General features: G+C 37.1%; 1 protein-coding gene across 3 annotated transcripts in view; it reads right to left on the bottom strand.

The window, feature by feature from the left end:
- Window positions 1-24,131, bottom strand: part of MYH10 (myosin heavy chain 10) — a gene marked incomplete at its 5' end in the record, with an annotated part of 82,522 nt that overhangs the window by 42,658 nt on the left and 15,733 nt on the right. For 2 of the 3 annotated variants that reach the window (XM_083352328.1, XM_083352327.1), the window contains 7 exons: window positions 822-940; window positions 4,461-4,556; window positions 5,697-5,840; window positions 6,464-6,562; window positions 7,166-7,229; window positions 9,895-9,987; window positions 15,856-15,958. In XM_083352328.1, coding sequence (XP_083208454.1) covers window positions 822-940; window positions 4,461-4,556; window positions 5,697-5,840; window positions 6,464-6,562; window positions 7,166-7,229; window positions 9,895-9,987; window positions 15,856-15,958 — 718 coding nt within the window. Of the gene's footprint in view, window positions 1-821; window positions 941-4,460; window positions 4,557-5,696; window positions 5,841-6,463; window positions 6,563-7,165; window positions 7,230-9,894; window positions 9,988-13,651; window positions 13,670-15,855; window positions 15,959-24,131 lie in introns of all 3 variants that reach the window. The other variant, XM_083352329.1, reaches the window with a different exon arrangement.

The following is a 24,131-nucleotide window of genomic DNA, read 5'->3' on the forward strand; positions in this document are numbered from 1 at the left end:
CCATTCCAATTTTATCCCTTGTTGTTCTAGTTCCTGTCTGGATTTCAATTCTCCCACATCAGTCATAATATCTTTATACGTAGTGCTGTTTTCCAAATTGAACAGATTTGGGTAAACTATCGCCTCTAGGGTGGACTTTTGAAAGTAAGGAAAACACAATCGCTTTGTTTGAAGTAACATAAGGGGAACAGTCTGTGAAAGAATGCGTACGTGGATGTGTATGAGTTTATTATGATAAAAATAGCAGAATGAAAGGATCCATTTCCTATCCTTAAAATGTTAAAATCTCTTCTTTCAGCAAACTTTTTGAAAGAGAAGCTATGCATTAAAAGTAGATGTAAAGATTTTTTAAACAACCAGAACTATATTACTTTTCATGCCAAAGATAAACATTACAGTCAACTGACATAAAATTGCATAATTTATGAATCGGGTTTCTTAGTTCTACCCAAATGCCCTTTAAAACATTCTCAACTGAATAAACTTCCATCAATGCCAGATTTAAAATGCTCTTAAGAGCTGCATGCTCATCAATCTTGCCTCCACTATTCTGTCCCTCTATCCAAAACTGCTTATGTTCAGTTATGCCTATACCAAAATTCAACACAGAGGCACTTTTGGAGAAGTAAGCTAACAGCTACTTCTGGAACACAAAGCAAAACTTTACAGCTCAAGAACAGAAACCTGATAAGGTCTTACTATAATGTAAAGTATGTCCATCATCATCACTCTTGCCCTTGCCTCCCATGATAAAAGTTCCAGATATGTTAGCTGGAAGCAGACGGGTACAATAAGATATATCATTCTGTATTTTGGCTTACTTGTTCTTTGGTTTGGGCTTTTTGGACATAGTCCCTGCCAACTTTAATGCGTGGAGTGAGTATTGCTCGAGTAAATTCCATTACATTCATTCCCAACAGATGGCAGAGCTTCTGTGCAACTACAAACGAAAGCAATGAAGTCAGTTATCACAATTCTCCTTCAGCTACTGCTTGTGCAATTTATATATTTAAAAAAAATACTGTTTTCAGATTATCTAGCACTGGGAAAATATTTTCAAATAAAAATGAAATCTACAGGGAGTGCAGAATTATTAGGCAAATGAGTATTTTGACCACATCATCCTCTTTATGCATGTTGTCTTACTCCAAGCTGTATAGGCTCGAAAGCCTACTACCAATTAAGCATATTAGGTGATGTGCATCTCTGTAATGAGAAGGGGTGTGGTCTAATGACATCAACACCCTGTATCAGGTGTGCATAATTATTAGGCAACTTCCTTTCCTTTGGCAAAATGGGTCAAAAGAAGGACTTGACAGGCTCAGAAAAGTCAAAAATAGTGAGATATCTTGCAGAGGGATGCAGCACTCTTAAAATTGCAAAGCTTCTGAAGCGTGATCATCGAACAATCAAGCGTTTCATTCAAAATAGTCAACAGGGTCGCAAGAAGCGTGTGGAGAAACCAAGGCGCAAAATAACTGCCCATGAACTGAGAAAAGTCAAGCGTGCAGCTGCCAAGATGCCACTTGCCACCAGTTTGGCCATATTTCAGAGCTGCAACATCACTGGAGTGCCCAAAAGCACAAGGTGTGCAATACTCAGAGACATGGCCAAGGTAAGAAAGGCTGAAAGACGACCACCACTGAACAAGACACACAAGCTGAAACGTCAAGACTGGGCCAAGAAATATCTCAAGACTGATTTTTCTAAGGTTTTATGGACTGATGAAATGAGAGTGAGTCTTGATGGGCCAGATGGATGGGCCCGTGGCTGGATTGGTAAAGGGCAGAGAGCTCCAGTCCGACTCAGACGCCAGCAAGGTGGAGGTGGAGTACTGGTTTGGGCTGGTATCATCAAAGATGAGCTTGTGGGGCCTTTTCGGGTTGAGGATGGAGTCAAGCTCAACTCCCAGTCCTACTGCCAGTTTCTGGAAGACACCTTCTTCAAGCAGTGGTACAGGAAGAAGTCTGCATCCTTCAAGAAAAACATGATTTTCATGCAGGACAATGCTTCATCACACGCGTCCAAGTACTCCACAGCGTGGCTGGCAAGAAAGGGTATAAAAGCAGGAAATCTAATGACATGGCCTCCTTGTTCACCTGATCTGAACCCCATTGAGAACCTGTGGTCCATCATCAAATGTGAGATTTACAAGGAGGGAAAACAGTACACCTCTCTGAACAGTGTCTGGGAGGCTGTGGTTGCTGCTGCACGCAATGTTGATGGTGAACAGATCAAAACACTGACAGAATCCATGGATGGCAGGCTTTTGAGTGTCCTTGCAAAGAAAGGTGGCTATATTGGTCACTGATTTGTTTTTGTTATGTTTTTGAATGTCAGAAATGTATATTTGTGAATGTTGAGATGTTATATTGGTTTCACTGGTAAAAATAAATAATTGAAATGGGTATATATTTGTTTTTTGTTAAGTTGCCTAATAATTATGCACAGTAATAGTCACCTGCACACACAGATATCCCCCTAAAATAGCTATAACTAAAAACAAACTAAAAACTACTTCCAAAAATATTCAGCTTTGATATTAATGAGTTTTTTGGGTTCATTGAGAACATGGTTGTTGTTCAATAATAAAATTAATCCTCAAAAATACAACTTGCCTAATAATTCTGCACTCCCTGTATATCTCTGCTGTGAAATGTTTGTATGTTGCAAGACTGAATTTTCTCCGTGATCTACATTTGGGCCAATTGGGCTTCAATGTCAGCCTGTATACATCAAAGGGTATCCACCGTGCATCTAGCATTTCCCTTGAACTATACTTTGCATATATTCTTTTAGCAGCAATATGTAACTTGGCTTTCAGAAAAGCTTTTTTCCCTATTACTGACATTCTCAGTGGGATATTAAAACAATTCAGAATCCCATGATTAGCCACCATTTGAAATGTACCTCACTAAATCAAGCCCAGGATAACAGTAAACCTTGTACTCCGGCAACCAAAAAAAAAAAAAAAAAAAGACTTGGGTAAAGTGATAATTTTAACCGCACTCATCCATTAGTATATTTTAATAGTTTCACAAGTCTTTAATTACTAAATTACTTGCAGAAATAGTATTTCTGAGAACTGTTGGCACTGGTAGGCTCAACTATGAAAAGTTAAGAGAGGGAGATCAAATGGTAGCATGAGTAAAAAGTTTCAATCCTTCCTCCCTAATAATTCCAATGCATGACAAACTAGCTACGTGGAAACGAATTGTGGAAAACCAAATACAAGTACATGTTTATGGAAATACTTTTATGTATTTATCTATATTTACAGGTATTCCTCAACTTATGACCATAACTGAGCCTAAAATGTCCCCGCGTTTCTGGCAGCTGAAAGCCTCATGCTGCAAGTGCTCCGTGCAAAAATCTTGCTTGGATTTTTGGGACAAATCTTTTTCAACTATCCCACAGAACCCAGAGAAGTCCCCTTGGCAGGCAGCAACAGCTTGTATCCTTCCCTGCTGTTTTCCCTGTTGACTTTCTGAGGAAGCCAGCAGGGAAGATTCCAAATGGCAATCACATAATGCCAGGCCCTTGGCAACTTATCGTAAGTGAGAGTGGGTTGCCAAGTGCCATATGACTGTGGCAATGCTGTAATGGCCATACGTTTGGGCACAGAGAAATCTCTTTGTTCATCGCTGTTGTAATTTCAAACGATTGCTAAATGAATGATCCTTATGCGAGGACTATCTGTACATATGAATTGGTTATGCTTTCCAAACCACTACCAAAGATAATTTTGCCTATGTCCTTTCAGTAGAAACACCATTTCAACACCATTCATGCCACTGATACTTTCCTCTCTTCTAAGGAATTATATATAAAGACATGAAGTCCGAAGCCAGTACAAAATACAGAGCTTTTTAAGAACGTGAGGCGTTTTTGCTACTAGAAATTGAAACAATAATTTAGAAGAAAGAATAATTTAAAATTCTTATTATAAATCTATAGCATTTTTCTTTGAGTTGTTGAACATATACAATCTATCAATTCACCATTATTTACCATTCTATAATTTCAATCATCAGTCTAATCTAATATAGAGAGATAATTATATCTATTCTCATTTAAAAACAAACAAACACCAGAAACTGGTTAATTAAGAAGCTGAAACTCATGAAGTTACACTCCCATTTTTACTTGTGTTTTAGAAACTTTGCTGATAAGTCTTCCATGAGATCATAATTCAAATACTTTTTCAGAGAACAACTGCCTTGATATCAGAACTGAAAAATCAACTTTGAAAGATATTACACAAGCATGGTAATGGAGTATAAGAATTGTACTTTGTATTCAAACACTTGATATTATTGTACCACCAAAATTGCTTGTGGCAATAATACAAATGATGCTTAGCAAATTATTTATCCTACTAAATATCAATAAGATATATTATATGTCTTATAATAATATATAATAAAGTAAGGATATCCTTTGCCTGTAAATACTTTTACCTGTATTTTCTGGCATAGATGCCTGATCAGTGTTTCTCTCTTTTTTGAAGGAAATATTCCCAAACTGTAGTACTGAGGATACCACTTTCAACATAGCTAAGACATAAAACAAAATAAGTCAAGAAATAGAGAAAGATAGCTTTAAGAACTAACTTAAACTGTAGGAACACCTGGACTTATATACAGATTACAAGCCAAACTAACTGAAAGGCTTCTTATGGCAAATGGATGTATTCCTAGGCAATGTTTTTATCCCAGTTGCTGTATATTCTGTAGCTGGACCAAAGTGAAAATATACAGAAAGATAATGTCAGGTGTGGGAAATCAGGAGTCCAGGGAGTTCAAATGAATATATAGGTTTATTGCAAACTTAAGCTCTCTGCAAGAATCTGAACTACTAACAGTCCAAGCAAACTGGCGGTAAATAAGAGACAATTCAAGGTGGACTGGACTTAGAACTCTTGTGAGGCAAAGGGACTCGAGACTGATGGCCTGTTTGACCTCTCCCTTAGGCTCATCCTAGTTATCTCCTACAGATAAGCACATACAAGTGCCCAGAGCATTGCACTGGCATGACCAGACCTTTGGGGGTAGAATCAATACTCCCCTGGTTAATTAGTTATCTACAATCTTCAAAAGCTCATCTTTGGTACCTTAAGACAAAAAATTTTTTTTAAATTAAGATGCTTAAGATGTTAAATTCAGCATTCAGAATGCCACGTATTCTTAGGTATGATCATTTTATTTTATTTTAAAAAATTCAAGTACAGGTAGTCCTCGACTTATGACCATAATTGAGCCCAACATTTATGTTACTAAGCAAGGCAGTTAGGGGAGTCACATCCCCTTTTACAACCTTCTTTTTGCCCCAATTGTTAAGTGAATCACTACAGTTGTTAAGTGAATTATGTGGTCATTAAGCAAATCTGACTTTCACCATTGACCTTACTTGTCAGAAGCCGGCTGGGAAGGTTGCAAGTGGGGATTGCGTGATTGCTGGAAGCTGCAACCTTTATAAATAAATACATGTCAATTCCCAAAAGCCTGAATTTTGAACACATGATCATGGGGATGCCACAATGGCTATATATATATTACAATATATATATATATATATATATATATATATATATATATATATATATATATATATATATATATATATATATATATATATATATATATATATATATATATATATATGCATCAGAAAAGTAATAGCCTTTTAAAACATACCTAGTATTTCATCATGAGAAAAGCCCATGATATGCATGGCCTCCATTGTCTCCTGGAAGTTATCTTTATCTTGTTGGCCAGGAATGGGTATGTAGCCATTGGACAGAAATCGGTAGTTGTTAAACCCTTCAAGGAGCAAATCAGCTGTGTAAAGAGGAAAAAAGTGAGGTTTTTTTCTCCACAAAAGACAACTGGTACTAGTAGCTGTTAATTTACTCATGTTTAAATGAAAAGTAAATTATTCACTTCCTAGCAATCGTAAACAATCAAATCCTCATTGTTGAAGTTTTCAAAAAATCTTGAAGCACATTGTTTTAATGTCAGACTATGTTTACTGAATGAATTGGAATAAGCAAAGAATTTTCAAGAAAGCAATTCCTAGTAAATACATCCATCTCTTTATATATTCAAGCTGATGTATCTAAATATATCACAGTACAATACTGTCAATTACAAGAATTGCATCACTATACAACCTTAAAGATATTCAGATTGGCTATTCAAAGGAAACTGAAACAAAGAGAATGTCCTTTGGACATTCAAATTTGCACACAGTAGATTTGCATATGGTGTTTCTGTGTATTACTCTCTCCATACCTTGAGCAGAGAAAAATCGTTCCTATTTTAAAGAGCAGCTGCCTGGTACTGTTCCCAGCTACACTGTTTTTTTTGTCTAGTGTGGGTACAGCAACTGCAGTCCTACTGTGGAATTCAGCTTTAGTTTAAATGCTACATTAATCATCCAAACACTATACATATTAACTCACCTTTCAAATGTTCACCAGCCCCGGCTAGAAGCTGATAGAAAATGTGAAAAGTCCGTTCATCTTTGGCTTGACGAACTGCACGTGATTTTTCTAATAAATCTAAGCCAGAGCAGTTAAGAATTTTATGAGCAACTGTGTATCTTATCATGTAATTGAAACTATGTGTTTTTGGGGGGAAAAAACAGCACTGAATGACTGTTCCTAATAATAGAACACAAACTGTCACAGTAGAATCAATAAAGTTGTCAAGTGTCCGATCATTTCTCCATCTATAACAACTTCCACAGACCAGTCTATTTAGACATCAAGCTATCTAGCATTAATTATTTCTTTGGGTCTTAAAAATCTCTCGAGTAGAACAATGCTAAAATGTAAAAGACAAATTCCAACTGAAGCTGACATCAAATTGGGAGCCAGACAGAAAAAATGCTGGCATAATTTAATAACTTGTAATACAGAGGGAGACACATAACTGATAAAAAAAATAGGGCTAAATGCAACTGGTGAGCTTCCTGCCCATGATTCATAATTGTATCAAGTAAAACTAAATTAAAAATGTACTTTTTTTCTGTCAAGATGGCCTGTCCCATTTTTGGAGAGCAGCCCACCTATGGATAGGTACTCTCTAAAGTATTTTAATCAAGCTATCACTGTAGTTTTTAAATTGGATCAGCGCTTATCACAATGCTGAAAAAAGGATACATGTTTCAATGTTGGCCCCAACAATATAGCCAGCAACATCAAAATTTATTCTGATGAACTTGCCCTGAAGAGAAAACAAACCAAAATTTAAAAATTCATTTTTAGAATATACAAATTATGCACAATCCAAAATATTTTAAACTGAACATTTACAACTGTTAGGATAGCAAAAATAAATCTAAACATGTATGTTAAACAAATATAATTTAAAAGTTATTACAATTAGATTTAGAGTACAAATCTTAATTTTAAATGATTGGAAAAATATAAAGTTTAACCACTGCTTTATCCATTAAATTAATATGTTAATGCATTTTAGGATAGCACCATACTTCAATCTAATAAAAATTCATAATACCTTAAGGAACAATCCATCTCCTATTTAGTCCAAAAGTTAAAATCCTTACTACTAGATATTTCTTTTATGCATAAAGAAACTACCATCTGGATTGTATTAAAGTATTCTTGCAAAAATAGTGCCAAAGCACTTGAAGTGATTGTGTTTACAACATCAGTGCAGATTTACAGAAAAATGTAACAAGAAACAGATGCAGAAGTCCTTAAGAGAAAAAAAATGTTCACATAATTCATGTAATAGAATTGAAAAAAACCAAATTCTGAACAAAGGACTTATAAAGTTAACAAATAAGCTACTTATGGGAGTTTGATAAAGTGTGGCTGAGAGCTGCTCAAATTCTTGCCATTCCATGATATCCTACAATTTTGATAGTTCTTGGATTTCACCCTCTCTTGTTGAAAACTTGTGTCTTTCTCACTAAAATCCTGCTGAGAAATATTTCAAACTACATTTTAAGATTTTCATTTGCATGGGAAACACAGACTAAAATAACTGCAATTGACTTTTGTTTTCTTTTTTGCTCTTTCCCCTACTTTTGTATAACTGAAAAATATTCTATGCATGACAGCTACATTCAAGTAGCCAATCCCCAAACCAAAACACACATCTGGATATTTTGTTCCATGGTTTTGTGCTCTTTTGGGCAGAAGTAGGTCAGAGCGAAAAGAAGAATGGGGTCAAACAAATAAGAACCTTTATTAGGGATTACCTTGTATCAATAAGGGCAGCAAAACATACTTATTCGTTGCTATCATTGTGTATGCAGGCAACCAACCAGCATATCTATCACATACTTGGTCCCTTCTGAGGCTAGGAGAAGCTCTGCAGGATCACTTTGAAGACTATTCTAGGCATTTGTCAGATAAAGTTCCACAGTTTTGCTTGGAGAGCTGGGTGGGCAGGTCCTATATGTATAGTTTTGTCTGGTTATCTGGAGAGAGTTTTTGCCCGTTAGTACTGATACAGGATACTCCAGGGGCTTTGAGTCCTGCCATCTTTATTTTAGATCCATGTGCCTCCTGATTGTTTAAGACCTCTGGGGATATTTGATAGGAATCACCTGGTGGTGAATGTTTTCTTGTGGGAAAGGAAGATACTGTCTACTTTGCAAGAAAGTTATAGTTCTCTCTTCAAAAAGCCAACAGTGGATCCAACAAGACTGGACAATTTTCATCAATACCAACCTTTTGTTTCAGGGGATGTACTGATTGTGCTTGGGGATGACCTCTGATGGCTCAGGACAGCATAATTCTAGCCCTTCTTGGTATTTCACTATCCTTCAATAACATCAGTTCTGGTATCCTTCTAGAGCAGTTTATGAATTTGGGAATGGATGGCACAATGTTGCAGTGACTCCCTCCTTCTTCTGAGACTAGTTACAATAGTTGATTGGAAAGGGATGCCTCAGGGCTAAATTGTCTCCCCATTCCTTTTTAACACTTATGTGAGTTTTTGGGTTGCTTGACACTGGAGATCTTCTGTCTTTAACTGTAGATGCAGTACAACTTCCCCAGACAGAGTTAGCACATGGCGCCTGCTCAAGGAGTAGGTGGCAGTTGTGGTCATAAAGAACTTTGAATAAATCAATTTTTTGCATCAGTTGTACCCATTCCTGCATTAGAAGATTCTGCTCATGATCTCTCACGTCTTAATCATTTCCTGGTTGGACTACTGCTATAGGTTTTACATGAGTCTATCTTTAAAAAGCATTCAGAAGTGCAGTTGGCATGGAACGCGGTAGTGCATGCAATTTTTGGTGCCCCAAGATACACCCAAGCAATATTACGGTTGCACGAATTGCGTGGCTTCCAGTAGGCTTCAAAGTATAATTCAAACTGCTGATTGCTACATTTAAAACCATGCTTGGCACAAGGCCAGTACTTATTATACTGTCCATGTATTATCTATTAAACATCAATTATATCCTATGCAACCCATCCCATACTGTATGTTCAGCCATCCATGGATAACTATAAATTTGTACTTCAGCTTTCTAAAATTCATACATATAGATATGAAGGCTTTGGAGAAAAGTTTATATCGCTTTTTCTCTTCCAAAACATACCCATCCAAACCTTTAATAGCTTAATTTATTTTTCCCCAGATCTCCAAATCTATGCACTAATTCAAAGGAGATTGATTATCTAGATTTTAATTGGTACCTATAAACACTTAAGAACAGGGAACAAGCGAATGGAAATTCCAGACAAGAGTCTAGAGTTTGCGTATATGAATCAAAATAATTTAGTTGTATACAAAATTGAACACTAAAAACACCTGAGTTTCAAAATTAATGCTAATTTCAGCAATTTCATTGTAAAAAAATCATCTATGAATAATGGATTAATAATTAATTAAAACCCATACTTACAAAGCGGGAGGAATTATCATTTTTCACAGTTTTCGCATTTCCAAAGGATTCCAGAATAGGATTGGCTTGTAGAAGCTGACGCTCTAGTTCACCCTGAAACATCCACAGAAATATAAAGTCATGTCAACCTAATTCAAAAGCAATAGAGATCCCCAGTGCAATTTTCAGTTATTCTGTATCTTTCTCTCCAGGACACTATCTTCAGAAATGACTTAAATGTTGTTCAGCTGAGATTGATGAGCTATAAAAAGTAAAGGTAAAGGTAAAGGTTCCCCCGCACATGTGTGCTAGTCGTTTCCGACTCTAGGGGCCGGTGCTCATCTCCGTTTCAAAGCCAGCGCTTGTCCGAGGACGTCTCCGTGGTCATGTGGCCGGCATGACTAGACGCCAAAGGTTGGCAGAAGCTGGGACGAGTAACAGGCGCTCACTCTGCTATGCGGCACTCGGGATTCGACCCGCCAAACTGCCGACCTTCTGATCGACAAGCTCAGCGTCCTAACCCACTGAGCCACCGCGTCCCTCTACTATAAAAAGTAAAGGTAGTTAAAGAATGCCATTGCTACAAAAAATAGTAAACATTCATTAATGTTAGGATTCATGATTAAACAGCAACCGTCAACTTACACATAAAATGCATTTAATTAATGTATGCCTTGTTCTCCCACTGCTATCACTGCCCTCAGAAGCTTTATCTGATATTTATCATATCAGTAGCTTGATGTGAATCAGAGGTAGGCAGAGATAAAGGAAGATACAAAGTGTGAATTTAACATTTTACTTCACAAAATGCATAAAGCAGTATAATCAGCGATTCCTGTTGTTAAAGGAAGATTTCTGCTTTCATACCTAATCAGCCACTCTGTATTACTGGTTTGAGTTTAAATGACCAGCTTTGTTGAATACAAAGTCCATCTCTTGCTCAAGTATTATTCTCTAGTTAGAGTTAAGAATTTGCCAATTTTGTAAGCTGATTTTAAAACTTTCAACCTCAGAAAAAGTGTCTGAATTATCAGACAATTTAGATGAGAGGTCTCCATAGTTCTTAATTCATGGCAGCCTTGCTGCCTCAGTCATTTTTTAGAGTGCTCCTAGCTCAAAACTATGAACTACATCAAACTACCAGTTTGCATGATATTGGACACAGGCTGATATCACTGTTTCCCACTTCAAAATTTAAAACATGCTGTTGTGCCTCGTAACAGAGCATATAACTTTGGAATCATTTGGGAGTTAGGAAAATATCTTATGCCATCATAGCCCACTTTAACATTTGTGTATATCCATTAGCCCACTGAGGAGACAAAGTGCTGGAAGGTATTTCAATTTTGTATGGAACTGTAAGGATGTCAATGAAGTGGAATGAATGATAAATAAAACATAATTGCAAAATGCAAGCTCGAATATATCTGGGTTTTTTTTCCAGACAATCTTATTTAGAAAACACATCAATTTTAGAAATGTTCCATATGAGATTTTATTCATAAGATGCTTCCAAATACCCTTGAATATTTTGTAATAAGTTTTGTCTGATTATAGCTACAGAGATCTTAAAGAGTTTACTTATTATATTTCATTTCTGTGCAAAAAATTCTAAAGTGTTTTTTTATTTTGTTGCTATGGTCTGAGAGCTTAAGGGAAGGTGGATATAATATTCTGTTACCTACTATATATCCCTTCCTGTAATCACTGAATACCAGGACTTGGATAGCTCCTAAAACTAATCCACGATATATAGTACATCTAAAGTGCAAAGATCTGCAAGTTCAATTCCTCTTAGAGCAGAGATGTCAAACTGCCAGCCCACGGGCCAGACGCATCAGCCAGAAGCCGCACCCACCCCATTGTCGGCAATGGCAAAATAGTCCCGATACATCGTGACATCGCGAGTTTGACATGTCTGCCTTAGAGTGTTTGAATTCTTAGAATAGCATCTGGCTATCTATCTGATGAAACCCAAATAGACAGAACTATCCTAGTGATCAAAGTAACTGCATTCCTTCTCAGCCACTTAAACTCACTGGACTTCATTCACTGGAATGGAAGTAATTTCAACTTTCACATTTATGGAACTTAAGAACATTTAACATTCAACAGACCATGCTGTTTATAAATAGCAATATAGTAAAAATGTGTAATTTTGAAGTAATCCGTCTTAATTTTTACTAGGTTTTCAAGCATCTTTTAGTGCAATTTATATATTTATTTATTTATTTATTTATTTGTTTTTATAAACCGCCCTTCTCCCGAGGGACTCGGGGCGGTGTACAGAGTAAGGTAGGCAAACATAATGAAACAGTACTGAAAAACAATAAACAAAACAAACTGGGACCCCAATTAGAGCTATCAGGCCAGGCCGGACTGCTGGAATAGGTAAGTCTTCAAGTCGCGCCGGAAGGTGCGGAGGTCGGGGGCCATCTGGATTTCAGTTGGTAAGCAGCTCCAGAGGGCTGGCGCACCCACTGAGAATGCCCTCCCCCTGGGGGCCACCAGCCGACATTCCTTGAGCGGTGGCACCCTGAGGAGGCCCTCTCTGTGGGAGCGCACAGGGCGGTGGGGTGTTGACATTGGCAGAAGGTGTTCCCGTAGGTAGTCCGGACCCATGCCATGTAGGGCTTTGTATGTCATTGTTAGCACCTTGAACTTCACCCGGAAGGCAACTGGAAGCCAGTGCAGCGCACGGAGGAGAGGTGTGATATGGGAGTATCGGGAGGCTCCCAAAAGTGTCCGTGCCGCTGCACTTTGCACCAGTTGAAGCTTCCGAGTGGATCTCAAGGGCAGCCCCATGTAGAGAGCGTTACAGTAGTCTAGGCGAGAGGTCACAAGGGCATGGGTGCCTTTCTTGTTCTGCTTGAACACTTAAGGCAGCATACATCTTAAAACAAACTAAAAAAAACCCCTCACACAAGTAATAAAACTTGAAAAAAATGTACTTGTCAAGATTGACAAAATCTTATCATTAAAAAAATCCCTTCCAATAACAAACTTGTTATTTCATTTAGAAATTTAATTCTGTGCAGCTTACTGCTAGCTCTAGATTTCTCACAAAGTCTGAAAAAAATTATTCTGGGTGAAATCAAGCCCTAACCAGACAAGTTTGTTCATATGAAAATTTAGAGGCTCAGCTGCATAAAAAGGTCTAGTTTAATAAACGGAAACAATTTTCAATGTTTTACAAATATAAATTGTAATAGTGAATATGGATGCACTACAAGAGTCTAAGGTTGATCAGTCAAGAATAGGAAAGATCTTAGTTTGGATAATTCCAAATATCTAAAAAGTCCCATCAGACTTTATTTGTAAAAGAAACTCATTTGCCCTCTAGATTCTTAAGTATACAGTTACAATTTTATCTATTTATGATTTACTCTATGAAATGATTCCTTGAAATGCATGGAATTACTTAAGCATTCATTAAAATATGTTTGTATTTAATTTCTACTAACAGGGCCTCACAATGTCCAGCATATTTTCTTAAGGCATTAAATATCATAGACCCATCTGTGAAGTATTCTATTCTGGAATACTTCAAAGAAGCTTTAAACTAAAGGCAAGATTTACATTAATTTGCATATAAATTCAAGATGATTTTGAAAAAGGCATCCAAAGTAATGTGAAGGTGTGACAACATGCAATCTATTCATGCAAATCAATTATGTAAGGACAGATTAAGAAAAAAAGTAGTGCCCTCAGCATCCCTGTGATTTGGTTCATTGTGAGTCAGCAAGGTGACAAACTACAAGCATTATGTGCTACTCACATACAATGGGGATCCATTCTGCAGTTAAAAAATGACAATGAAACAATGTTAATAGTTATGAATTTATGAAATCACCAGAAACACAGTGGGTTACAATCAAAGGTCTTAATATTTATTAATTTAATACATCCTCTTTTCCTAATAAAGAAAGTTGGCTCCTACAGGATAATTCATATATCATTTTCCTAGAACTGAAACAAAACTGTACTCTCAGATTTATTAAATCAGCCTAATCATTACAACAGCAATCTTGAAAAATATAAATGCATTGCCCGAGTGCCTACAGCCAATATCCATCTATTTTGCTTTGCTTCTGGACCAGTGCTAGGCAATCTCAATGCTCTGCAGATGTGAGGCATTTTTAACAAGACCACTGGGAAGAAATGCAGGAATGTTTGGAAGGCACCAGGTTGCTCTATGCTCCTAATGGTTTTTGCTGCCTATTGACAATTAATCTATGTCTACCATAACGATTATATATTATGATTTCCACACCTCCATGTGAGTTTTGCAAAAGAATTATAAAATAAAAATTGTTGCTCGTGTGTGTGTCTGCACATGTGCACTTGCACATGTGCATATAAATAAAATGGGCAGAAATAATAATAGAGATAATTGACTTTGGGTCACATATTGGATTAAAAAGTGCACTAATTTATCACCTAGCAAATCATGGACCACTCCATCTTCTAGTACTTAGCACTCTGGTATTAAGTCTGTTTGCTTTTCCATTACATCAACACAACAGCTGATTAGAAAATAAGAAATATTGGGAAGTTCGTAACTCCCTACTTTTCAAATAACTTGAGAAATATGGCCATAAGGTTATTTTGTCTTTGTGTTTCTGTATTAATCCAAAATAAAATGTCACCATTAGTTGCCTGCCTGTACTACCTTTATACAGCATGTTGAGAAAAAAATAGACATTTACCTGGTGCTTCACCAACTTAGGTGATTGTTACAAACAAATAAATTCACTTTAGCAAATATAACCTTTCTCCACCCATTTCTATGTTTCACTCACATTTACGTTATTTTATGATGCTTTGACTCAAACTTCTCTATGAATTAATATTAAAGCGGAAAGAGCTAATTTGGATAGGTGCACTATCTTTTATCGCACTGGGATGGATGGACACACACATGCATGAGTAGGCAATACCCAAACAGTGTATTTGAGCTCTGAGGCTCCATCAGTGCCAGTCAAACTGCACATTATCTGACCCTGGAGTTGTGTTCTGTCTCTAACCTCAACAATGTTCCGAAATTCAGTACAACTTTTCAGCCAGTCATTTCCAACCAAACCCACCTCACAAGATTCTTGTTATAGGAAAATAGAAGGTAGGACCATTATGTATACATGTCACTTTGAGATGACCACACATAAAGGCATGATAAAACTAAACAATCTGTATACCTTTATCTATGGGAGGGGAAAAAACTCTCAAGATATACTCAAGTCTTACATCTGGGTAATGAGAGATTTTTAAAAAATGATTTTATGACCTTCTCATATAAGCGTCGTTTTGCCTTAGATTTTCTCTCACAGAACACAAACAGAAGCATTTAAAATCTGAGAAAACTCTCCAAATGGGCTGCCATGATTCACAGTTTGTTATGTCATGCAAACTGCAGAATGCTAGGATCTTGTAAAAATGCTGAAAAGTTCATAAAGATTTGAAGAAAAGAAGCAACTTCTAAAAGGCTTTTAAGTTTTCTTTAATTCCCAGCTACATAATTGCAACTTTATATTGATATAGTGGAGTGATGACTTAAGATATGTAACACAGGATCACTTCAAATCTGCTTCTGTATATCATAAGAAACCTTTTGCTAATAGAAAAATAATCTGAAGGCATTTTAATAATCAGGCATGGGGTACTGGGTTTGAAAAGAAAAAATATTTCAATAATATATAAAGGTAACTAGTTTTATACATGCAAGCTCTGATTAAAAATTCACAACATCAAGAAGATGTACTGAATTTCACAGAAATATTTTACTATATCAGCTTTATATCAGCTTTCCCAGCAGCACCCTCAATAAGGCCTGCAAATTATTTCCCAAATTTAAATGATCAATATTTCAACCACGATTTTATATGAAATTGTTTAGTGCTGACATTTTAATAGATTATCATACTTATTTGCAATCTTTAATAAAAACAGATGATTAAACATGCTAAATGAGATATTGAAACTTACAGGAATATTGTGGTCCTTTCTTCCTTTATGTGAGGAAGCAACATGTGCAAGATACTGAATAACTTTCTTAGTATTTTCTGTTTTCCCAGCACCTGATTCACCTCTGCAAAACATAAATTACTGGAATTAAATAGATGAAAAAAAATAATCAAGACAAAATAATCAAAATCAATGAAAACAAGACAAATATTGCATGGAATGTACTTTTAATATTAGGCAGAAATAAAACTCTTAATATTGGACAACAGCAAAATAAATTGGTTTCACTATCAGAAAAATGTGGAGTTGGCCATTGGAATAAAAAGTTGTACAATATTACTTAAAGCACTACTAAAGCAAAATTATTTAACATTATGCGTATAGATCGTGGGGTGTGATGGCTCAGCTGTTGAAGTCGCTGGGCTTATCAGCTGGAGAGCTGACAGCCCGGGTTCGAGACCCAAGCTCCATGCCATTGGACGAGTTCCTGTTACTTGACCCAGCTCCTATCCACTTAGCAGTTGTAAAGCATGCAAATGCAAGTAGATTAATAGGTATGTCTTCGGTGGGGAGATAACAGTGTTCTTCTCTGCATCTGTGGTGTAATAGCCATGCTGGCCACAGGACCACAGAAAATCTCTTCAGGACAATGCTGGTTCTCTTAGCCAAGAAATGGAGACAAGCATCATGCCATAGAATCAGGCACAACTGAAGGGAAACCTTTACCTTTTTTGCTTGTAGGTCAGACATTCAGAATTATTTCAAATTAAATAAAGTATTTTTACTCTCATCCCATTTAATACAAAATGATGTAATAGAGAAAGAAAGCAATGATTTTATCATTAGTTAGCCCGTTAAAATTCCATTTATACAATTTTTAGTGCTTTAAAATTTCATTGCTTTGAAGTCTTTACTGTCTATACTCACGCTAATCCCTTTAAATAGTTTAAAGTGGTACATGTCTACTGACTTCTTTAGATAGTTAACACAATAACTTTCCCAAATCTGTTCAGTTAACAGCCCATAAAATTTCCAGATCCAAATGTGCAAATCTTGCATAGTATAATCTATGCAGAAGAATTTATTAATAACTGAAAGCATGCGTATTTCTATCCCATGTTATTTTTCTATTCTACTATATGTTAGATATTTTAGCCAAAGATGGGAAGATAAAACGTACAGAACTCTATTCAAGAGTGCTCAGTCTTATACAATCTATTTGAATACATCTTACAAAAGTTTCTTTTGGAATAAGACAGTTAAGAAAAGGACTAAAAATCAGTCGCACATTTTATTTAAAGACGATCCCAATTTTTTATATAAACATAATAACCAGCATTTTTTTACATTCTGAAAAAAAAATTCTCTTTAAAACTTTACAAAGCTGCTGTCACTCAATGTATGTGAAACTAAACTGAATCAATAACACTTATGACTTTATAAGGAAGCTTCCCAAATATTTTACATTCTTAAATACTAGCCTGAACAGATGAAATATATTTTTAAGAACTCAATATCAGTCTAATTTTAAAACCGGGACTTTTTGAAACTCTTCCTAATTGTATACAGTGAAATAATTTTCCCTGTGGTTAAAGCTAGTTTTGGAATCTACCAAACATTTAATGTCACACATGTAACAATCTGAAACAGATTAAAAAAAAACAGAATAAAAAATAACAGTGTAAATATTCTTGACTCCAATGATTTGACTCTGGAAATAGAAGCCAAAGTAAATAAAAGACTTTACATCAGGGGTGTCAAACTCAATTTCATTGAGGGCCGCATCAGCATTGCGGTTGCCCTCAGGGGGCCAGGTGGGTATGGTCTGGGTGGGTGTGGCCTACTGGGTGGGCATGGCTAGAGTGCGTATGGCTTACTGGGTGGGCGTGGCCAGCTCTACATCGTTTGCATCAAGGGTGCCTATGGGGGCCTGGGCAGGAGTGGGACAGATGTGAGGGTCTCTGGCAGAAGGAGGGTCGCTGGGCCAGGGCCAAGGCAGTGGGCGCCGTTCCCTCACTGTTTCCAGGATGGCTTCGCAGGCCGCATGAAACCACTTCGCGGGCCGGATCTGGCCCCCGGGCCTTGTGTTTGACATGTCTGCTTTACATATTCTCATAAAGTTATATATAAGGCTCAGCCTTCAAGTTTTTGGAAAGAGTATGATTTTTTTAAAAAAAAAACTGTATCGAGAGCAGACTTTGGAATGATATGGAAAACTTTTAAGAAAGATCAGCACTGATATACAATTTTTCTGAAGCTGAGAGGAAATCTCAATTTGCCCACGATTGTGAGGTCTGTTCTGCCGAAAACAGACGTTCTCATACGCACCTCAGCACTTCTTTCACTCTGCACTTATCAATTTGTTTCTTAGTAAAGCAAAATAAATAAATAAATCTCATGTATTCAATTTTAATAGCATTCACTCATCCATAGAAAATAAAAAAATAAAAACATTTCACCTACTTTCTAAAATCTTGCATTTCTCTTATACAGGACCACCTCTGTGGTATGTGCATGGATAAGGGGTCTTTTTTTTCTGAAACCCTCAAATCTAATGGAATGAAAGAGGCAGCTTCATGTCTTTCTCTTTCCAGTATAATGTGGTTCTCTGTGTGTATTTACATATATACATGCTAGTGTACAGGTATAAACAGGAGGGTGGTTCTCTGTTTTAGCATGTGCACATTATCTGTGCAGTATATAAAAGTACAGTGCAGAAGATTTTATGCTTCCATTTTTAATGGGAAGGCTATATTTGGGCACCTGCCTCCAAAAACGCCAATACCCCACTGGGTTTAAATAATGTTCCTGAATTTATTCATATGAAAACCGGCAGTCCTGCTCTCCTGCAAAGTTAATAAAATGGATTAAGCATTAAAAAATCTAGATTTTCTTCTCTGCACAAGGATCAACACTCCTACAAACTTATTTAATTTTGTTCAAGAAAAAAAGCTGAGAGAAATATTTGATTTCCAGTTACAGCCCACAGGAGGTAGCCATTTTTTATAATAGATTTGTTCCCCTAAATAAAACTGAAGCAAACTGTGTGGCTAATGAAGATGAGTCCAACTTACCTTATGTCCGGCCAGAACTTGAAAATAACATTTAACGTAGCACAGTACTTAAACATCCTGTGTCCCAGTTATGTGCCCTGTGTGAGGGTTTCTGCTGATTTTATTATTCATTTCTTTGTTTTCTTACCTACCTACAGTATTTTCCAACTCTTAGCTACCAATAGTATTCTCCAACACCAAAATTCAAAAGCATCTATATTGTTTCTACCATGCTTCTTCAAAGCCACCTTTCACTTCCATATAAAAGGTAAAGGTAAAGGTTCCCCCGCACATGCGTGCTAGTCGTTTCCAACTCTAGGGGCCGGTGCTCATCTCCGTTTCAAAGCCGAAGAGCCAGCGCTTGTCCGAGGACGTCTCCGTGGTCATGTGGCCGGCATGACTAGACGCCAAAGGCGCACGGAACGCTGTTACCTTCCCACCGTAGTGGTCCCTATTTTTCTACTTGCATTTTTACGTGCTTTCGAACTGCTAGGTGGGCAGAAGCTGGGACGAGTAACAGGCGCTCACTCTGTTACGCGGCACTCGGGATTCGACAAGTTCAGCGTCCTAACCCACTGAGCCACCCCCTCCCTATTTTCACTTCCATAGAATGTCCCAAGTAAAACCATTGCCCACATGATTTTGATCTTTGGGGTGGACACACATCACAGCAGGTGAATGTCTTTCAAAGGTCTTTATTGCTACTTTTTAAATGAAAGTCTTTTTATTTATATATATTTCACATTTCTAAACCACCCATCTCCTTCAAACAGTTAATTGCTAGTTCCTGTACTGTAGAAAAGTCAGTTTTAAAAGGAAGAAGCCATTCACCCCTTCAGTATCTTCACTGTCAAATATTAATACTTGTCCTAAAACATTATGTTTATTTATTTATTTTATTTTAATTCCATTTATATCCCGCCCTTCTCCAAAGACTCAGGGCGGCTTACAAGCTAAGCAGTAGCCTTCATTCTATGTATATGCCAGCTTATTAGGGCTTTCACACAACCCCCAAGCGGCATTATTACAAAGTCAGCTTAATTGCCCCCAACAGTCTGGGTCCTTTTGTTGAGTGCAAAATGTTATTCTGGATATAAATACTGAATATTGGTGATTTAATGTACCGTAATTCTATTTCTTACGATACAACTTCTCTTTTCTCATAGGATTATTTTTCATTATGATTCTGTTTTAGTGTACGATCATGTTGCAAAATAATTACAATGTGTGTGAAATAACCTTTAGGTTATTTCGAGAGTTTTTTAGATACAGAGTAACTGACAACATCCAAGCAAATTAATAAATTTTACAACTTGGAAGGGGCCGTTTGGGTAATTGAGTCTAATTTCCCAGGTCAGCTTTGGCTTTAAAACATTTAATGAAGAGATTTCTGCTTATGTGTCCTTTAGCAGTCAAAATGTTTATGCCTTTATGCCCTAACTTCACTGTAACTGGAATCGGCCTTCCTGCAATTTAAGTTTATCATTGTGTCTTACTCTCTGGGATGCCAGAACTCTGGACTTACTGTGGGACCTGGAAAGTGTTATTGTACTCCTCCTTATCTCTTCTCAAGACTAAATATGGCCACTTCCTTCAATCTCTCCTTATAAGATTCTAGCCTCCTTATCATGCTCATCACCCTGTTTCTAGTTTCTCTGAATCTTTCTTAAATTTTATGCCCAAAACTGGACATAATACTTAAAGGTGGGTTTGACCAATACTGAATACAATGGAATTATTCCCATGATTTAAAAAGTCTATTTTTGTTGAAACAGCCTAAAGCTACACTTGCTTTTTTAGAAATCTTATCACACAGATAATTCATATTCACCTTCGGATCAACTATAATTCCAAGATTCTTTCCAAGATCCAATCGAGGTAAGCTTCCATCTTACCTGTGGATTTAAATTCTTTTTCTAAGTGAAGGGACTTTACGCTTCTTTTCTTAAACTATATTCCATTTAGATACTTCTCTGACTATTGAGGTCATTTTGAATTTTATTTCTAGCTTCTAGAGCAGGGGTCCCCAACCCCTGGTCCGCAGACCAGTACAGGGCCGCGCAGTTGGAGGCATGAGGCAAGTCTGCAGTGGTATGGGCAGGGGCGGGAGAGTGGCAAGGCAAGAGCCGGCTGGCTCAGTGCAAAGGTTCTCCAGGGGCTGCGCTTGCAACTGGCTCGAAACGTCTGAACTCAGCAACCTTCCTCCTCCTGCTTCTTGCGCTTTCTTCTTCTGCCTCCTCCTTCCTCTTCCTCCTGCTACTTTTTCTTCCTCCTCCTCTTCTTCCTCACTTTCTTCCTCTCCCGCTCCTGGCACCCTAACTGGGCTCGTGCTCCCTTCCTGCGAGTCTCCAAGTTTGCAAGGCAAGTGCACGCCAGCCCAGCTTGCCACCGGGGACTTCCCCAAAACCTTGTTGGAGGGAGACCCCCCCACCCTAAGGTAGGTGTTTGTGAGGGTGCTTTCTCAGGGTGCAAACAGGGGCAAGGAGAAGCTACCTTTCACTTTAAGCACTGTGTCTTCAAGGGAATCTCTCTCTCTCTCTCTCTCTCTCTCTCTCTCTCTCTCTCTCTCTCTCACCTTTTCTAAGACCGCTGGGGTTTTTTGCTTGTTTTGGTGGTGCTCCAGGTGCCTCATGTTTTGGCAATTTCCTGCCTGCTTTTCGCGGTTTAATTTTGTGTGTGTTTGTTTGTGTGTGTGTGTGTGTGTGTGTGTTCACGCTTTCTTTCTGCAGCTCTCAAGTTTGCAAGCCAAGCGTGCTCCTACCCGGCTTGCAATGGGGGGAGGGGAGAAGCTACATTTCCCCTTAAGCACTGTGTCTCCCCTCTTTCATCTGCACCTTTTCCAAGGCTGCTGGGCTTGCGCAGTGCCACCCGCACCCCCCCTCTTTTTGAATGGTTTTCTCAGCACTTCCTCAACATGTTGGGTCTTTGGGTTTTTTTGCTGAAAGGCTGAGTTTAGGATTGTCTCTCTTCCTTCCCAGTTTCTTAGAAGCAGAAAGTCACTGGCCTAATCTAATACAATGTAATAATAATAACAATAATAACAATAACAACAATAACAACAACAACAATAATAATAATAAAGTGCACTGCTTATTTAGAAAATTTAGAATAAATATAATGAATCATTCTGAAACCTTTCTCCCCTCCCCCTCCCGCGGTCCATGGAAAATTGTCTTCCATGAAACCAGTTCCTGGTGCCAAAAAGGTTGGGGATCTCTTTTCTAGAGTGTTTACTGTATCTACTACCCAAGCCAGTACTGTGTCACATGCGAATCTGTAAGCTTTTCCTCCAGTTCCTTATCTGAGTCATCAATAAAATGTTCAGGAGTAACTGGGCTTAGATCCAAGCCCTGGGGCACCTCACTTAATATCCCACCATTCAAGCATCTATGAATCTATGTAACAGAGATTCCATCCAAGCTATAAGTAACTAGCTTGCTAAGCAAAATGTCATGAGATACTTTGTCAAATACTTTGCTGAAGGCAAAGTATATTTTCTCCACAGCAGCCCACAGCCTACTAAGGAAGATAACATTTTAAAAAGGAAGCAAATGTAGGTGATTCATTGAATGCAAACATAGACAAGAGTTCTAATTTGAAAGATCAGTTCTGTACACTGAACGTAAAAGGTGGCTGGACAACTAAATATGAAATTAATTCCTCCATCAAACCTTATTAGTGCCTGATGACTATGCAATGTTACAAGGAATATTAGTGTGTGATGAAAGTAACGAGCCTTTCTAAATCATTTTATGATTAATCTAGATTTTCACATTTCACTGCCAAACAGATTTGAGATGCACTGGAAATTTACATTTATTCTTATTATTAATTATACATAGAAACAACAGTATTTTTCATGTTGGAAAGATCTGTCAAGCTTGGAAAAATAGTAGTAACCTGAAAACATCACTTCCAAATTTATTTTGCACCTCAATTATTTTTTTTTTATTTTAATTCCATTTATATCCCGCCCTTCTCCAAAGACTCAGGGCGGCTTACAAGCTTAGCAGTAGAAATGGATTTTGCAATATACTTGCAACCCAGGTTTTATTTATTCAAAAATGTGAATTGGGGGAATTTTCATTAAAATATGAAACTAATTTTTCATGCATCCCTATTTTTCTCTAGAATTTTATTACATGTTTTATTATTAATTAAACTGTCAAGTAATTTTTAAATGAAAAACTGCAAGAGAAGATAGCAATGATATAAAACAGTTGAAAACAGCTTGCCTGAAAAAGCATAAATGTCAGTTGACTTTACTGTGCTGTTTTGTAATTATTAAATTTTGATTATAAATTGTCTTACTGCTAGACAATCTTGAAGGTTTGGAATTGGGCCTGGAGATAAAGCAAAACATGGAATAGAGAAGGATGTTTTATTGAATCTGATTATTCTACTGTTAATTCTTCTCTGCTGCTGTTATTAGTGAAAATAAATATGGGCATTAAAAGTATAATGGAACACTATAGATCACCAGAACAAGATCATTAATGTCTGGAAAACCACTATCTGCAAAAGAACTAGAAGGTAATTGAAAGTGTTATCATAACTCTGTATCCAAATACCTCTTTGCATTTGATACAAATCAAGACAACAATGATGGCTAAATACCGTATATACTTGAGTATAAGCCGACTCGATTATAAGCCGAGACCCCTAATTTTACCCCCCAAAATTGGAAAAAGTTGGTGACTCGAGTATAAGCCGAGGCTGGGAAATGCAGCAGCTCACGGTAAATTTCAAAAATAAAAATACAGGTAGATAACAATAAAATTGCTTTAATTGAGGCATGTGGAAAAGAGGGTCAACAAAAACAATATATTATCAGTATATTCAACAAAAACAATATATTATCAGTATATTCAACAAAAACAATATATTATCAGTATATTCAACAAAAACAATATATTATCAGTATATTCAACAAAAACAATATATTATCAGTATATTCAACAAAAACAATATATAATATTAAAGTATTAACAATAACTTTAAATGTACAAAAACCTTAACTCAATAAGCAACCAAGCTAAAACACAAGCATCAAAATCCTTCAAAACTGGATTCCTCCTCCTCATCTGTATCTGCAAACAGAGCTGCAGCTGTAGCTGGTGTGAGGTTATCATCATATACATTGTCACAGAGTTCGCTGTCATCACTATCACAGTTGTCCTCCTCATGCAAAGCAGTGTCTTCACTGCCATCCATAGCATTACTTATGCCACATTTCCTGAAGGC

This window comes from Vipera ursinii (genome assembly GCF_947247035.1).
Source record: "Vipera ursinii genome assembly, chromosome: 2".
NCBI lineage: Eukaryota > Metazoa > Chordata > Lepidosauria > Squamata > Viperidae > Vipera > Vipera ursinii.